This window comes from Mus caroli, chromosome 5, assembly GCF_900094665.2.
Source record: "Mus caroli chromosome 5, CAROLI_EIJ_v1.1, whole genome shotgun sequence".
Classification (NCBI taxonomy): domain Eukaryota; kingdom Metazoa; phylum Chordata; class Mammalia; order Rodentia; family Muridae; genus Mus; species Mus caroli.
The window spans coordinates 29,829,090-29,832,851 of NC_034574.1; the positions used below are offsets into that span (position 1 = coordinate 29,829,090).

General features: G+C 47.2%; 1 protein-coding gene across 2 annotated transcripts in view; it reads left to right on the forward strand.

Annotated features, from left to right (window-relative positions):
- The window catches only part of Htt (huntingtin), a 147,431-nt gene that overhangs the window by 122,975 nt on the left and 20,694 nt on the right, over positions 1-3,762 (forward strand). For both annotated transcript variants that reach the window (XM_021163625.2, XM_029477727.1), the window contains 2 exons: positions 876-1,063; positions 2,927-3,053. In XM_021163625.2, coding sequence (XP_021019284.1) covers positions 876-1,063; positions 2,927-3,053 — 315 coding nt within the window. The remainder of the gene's footprint in view (positions 1-875; positions 1,064-2,926; positions 3,054-3,762) is intronic.

A 3,762-nucleotide genomic window follows, 5' to 3' on the forward strand; every position in this document is an offset into this window, starting at 1 on the left:
TGTCCTGGAACTCACTCTGTAGACCAGGCTGGCCTCGAACTCAGAAATCCGCCTGCCTCTGCCTCCCGAGTGCTGGGATTAAAGGTGTGCGCCACCATGCCCGGGGCTTTTTAAATTTTTAAGTCACATCCATAGATTAGCATTTTTTTTTAAATAATGTTATATGTGAGGGTGTTTTGCCTGCCTGTTTTGTCTGCACCACATGCATGCAGTGCCCAGGGAGTCCAGAACAAAGTGCTAGATCCCATGGGAATGGAGTTATACATTGTTATGAGCTACTATGTGAGTGCTTGGAATTGAGCCCAGGGCCTCTGAAAGAGCAGACAGTGCTCTTAACCACTGAGCCATCTCTCCCATCTAAGCTGGTACTACTTGAAGTTAGTCTGACATCATTTCTTTTAGCTTGGGGCTAAATTCCTTAAGCTCAAAAAGGATCCTTTTTCTGTACCAGGAAGTGCCTAAATTGTTGAATCTCATAGACAAGGGTAACTATCTGTTTATTTAAACTTTCACCAACTAAACAAGTTGTTCTTAAATTCTATGCTGTATCAAAACTCAGTTAATATGAACAATCCCCGCCCTCAAGACTCTTACAGGGCAGATTGGTGGTTTTCATGCTTTCTCACTCCACTGCTAGAACTCCCATCTAGGGCTGAAAGTCAAGTTCAAAACCATTGCTGTATTCCTGGTAGAAATGGAAAGAATTGCAGGGTTTAGATGCATACTAAGGAAGTAAAACCTCAGGCCTTAAGTGAGCATCCCAAAATCTGAGTCAACTGGAAGGGCTCTTAAGCTGGGGTTCTCTATGGGCATGCAGAGGAAGGGTGACACTGTGTTCTTACAGACTTCTCTCTTTATCACCATTGCCTGTGTAGACCTCAGTCATGTCACTTCAGCCTGCGAGATGGTGGCAGACATGGTGGAATCCCTGCAGTCAGTGCTGGCTTTGGGCCACAAGAGGAACAGCACCCTGCCTTCATTTCTCACAGCTGTACTGAAGAACATTGTTATCAGTCTGGCCCGCCTCCCCCTAGTTAACAGCTATACTCGTGTGCCTCCTCTGGTAAGTTGGATCTTGCTCAATTTGATATGTAACCAGGCCGCAAACTTGGGGTCCTCCTCTCTACCTCCCAAAGCTAGAATTACATGCCCAGCTTGTCACATAGTCTTCATTATTGTGATACTCCCTGTGATAATCCCAGCATTTTCATATGGTTGTGACACTGTGTTGTCCCCCATGCATTCTGTGTAGTAGGTTAATAAAAATACTACATTTCAAAAAACTGACTGAAGTACTACAAAACTTCAAAAGTGTCACCTCTGAAGAGATTCCTACAGAGCTGGGCATAGTGGTACATGCAGAGGCATGCAGATCTCTGAGTTCTAGGTCAGCCAGAGCTACAAAGTAAGACTCTGTCTTAGAGAGAGAGAAAGAAGGATTGATTCATACATTTAGGGACAACCACTATTGTGGGTCTTCTCTTGAAATTTTCTTCATGAGTCAACTTAAAATAGGCTGGTTCTTGGGTTTTGTTCTAGTTCACAGTGAGAGCTTAGCATGGAAATAGGGTTAATAGCAGCTAGGCTGACCTCAGTCTGCTGAAATAGCATACCAGACATATCCTTTCCTACAAAAATCCTCATCAAGAAAGCAAAGGTGGCCTGCAGCTGATTTGAACCATAGCGCAGAGCCAGACCAGGAAGCCAGATAAGAAAGGGTGATTTATTCTGCATAGATAGGGCATATGCCTGCTGGTGGGCCATAGCTACAGCATGTGTGTGCTTGCATGTAAGATCCTAGAAAAGTTCACATCTAGAACCATGACATTCATTGGACCTTAGAGTTGCTGGGGCCCAATCTGAGTGCTGTGGCCCACCTATGCTAGAAGTGCTTATAGAACAGAGAGGTGTGGACATTGGGAAGAGAGCAATAGAAAGCCAAGAGATCATTTAACATTGCTGCATGAGGCTCAGCCCTGAGCAGCAGTATTCCTTATAAAGACTGTATAAGAAGGTGGTATAGGGGTCATGGAAGGCTCTTGTGGAATCTACCTCATAGGCTATGTGCTGTAGGTAAATCTCCATCAAGAGCTTTTAATTCAGGCCAGGCAGTGGTGACGCACACCTTTAATCCCAGCACTTGAAAGACCGAGACAGGTGGATTTCTGAGTTTGAGGACAGCCAGGGCTACACAGAAGAAACTCTGTCTCGAAAAAACAAAACAAAAACAAAAACAAAAAACCTCTTAATCCGATACCTTGAGTGCCCTGGGCAGAAAAGTAGCTGTAGCAAACACTGCAGAACCTTCCCTGTGCATGCCCCAGAGACTTCTGTGGGTGGTGTAAGAGATTTATAGAAGGTTGGTTGTGTTGTAGAAATCTGGGGAGGTTCCCTTAGGTCCTCGTTGCTTTAATGAGGCACATTAGCTGAGCTGGCTAGATGGTCCTGCCACTGGAACAGTGTGGGGTGTACCTCAGGGCTCCCTTTGTGCATGGTGCTTATCTACATTTCGAATGGCAAAACTCAGCCTCTCGCAGTTGATAGAAATGAGCAGTGGGGTTGTCCTTGAGACTGAATTTCATTAGTGTTTGCCTCTTTTCTAACACACTTGATGTTTGTGGGTAGCAGCATTTCCTGCAAGGAATGTGGCTGTGTACAGGCAGCCTAGGTGTAACAACAGGGGTGTAACAAGCAGGTGATGGGCTGGCCTTGTGGGGGAGGGGAGGGCAGAGTGGTGGGAGTCAAGCTTGGCATTGAAGGTTCTAGGCACAAGTGTGGGAGCCTCTGTGGAAGGGCACAGGCTCTGGACAAATCAGAGTAGTAAAGTGGGGGAGGGCAGCTGAGAGACAAGGGACGCTGGACGCTGGGGGTCTCTTGTCTTCCTCATGCCATCTCCATCCACCTGGCACGCTTTTTATCTTCTCAGGTATGGAAACTCGGGTGGTCACCCAAGCCTGGAGGGGATTTTGGCACAGTGTTTCCTGAGATCCCTGTAGAGTTCCTCCAGGAGAAGGAGATCCTGAAGGAGTTCATCTACCGCATCAACACCCTAGGTATCCCACCCACAGTCCTCTTCAGTCCCCATTTGCCACCTCCGAGACCTGAAGCCTCAGGGTAGGGCCATCACACTCGGCAACTGAAAAGGTTCTGGGGTGATAATGATGCAGGACAAATATAATTATGGTGAAAAGTAGACCTAGGTGTAGATGGACGAGTGTAGTGGGGGGGGTTGCATACCAGGCTTCTTTGTAACTGTCAGAGGAAGCCAGTTCTGTCTTCACATTGTCTATTCAAACTAAACCATATAGGTGGGCTGGGGATGTGCTTCACTATAGTGTTTGTCTAGCACCGAGGAAGCCCAGGCGTCAGTCTCCAGAGCTGCAACAACAGACTAAGTAGTGGAAGTCATGTGCTCGTGTCTTCCTGCTTGCCACTTTGACATTGTGTTCTCACTTGAATCATTTTTCTTATATGCAGAATAAGCAGCTTGGGAAAACATGGCAAGCTAGGTGTCACAGGGACAGAGTGATAGATTGAGGGAAGGTAGATTTGGCCAGACAGCCCTGCTCATCCCTTTGCTGACAGGGTAGGATCTTCAGTGCTGTGGTCCATAGAATGGAGACTGGGAGATGGCCTAGTTGGCCATCCCTGGAAAGAGCGGCCCATGGGACTTGCAAACTTTATATGCCCCAGTACAGGGGAACGCCAGGGCCAAAAAGTGGGAGTGGGTGGGTAGGGGAGAGGGGGGAGGGTATGGGGGAC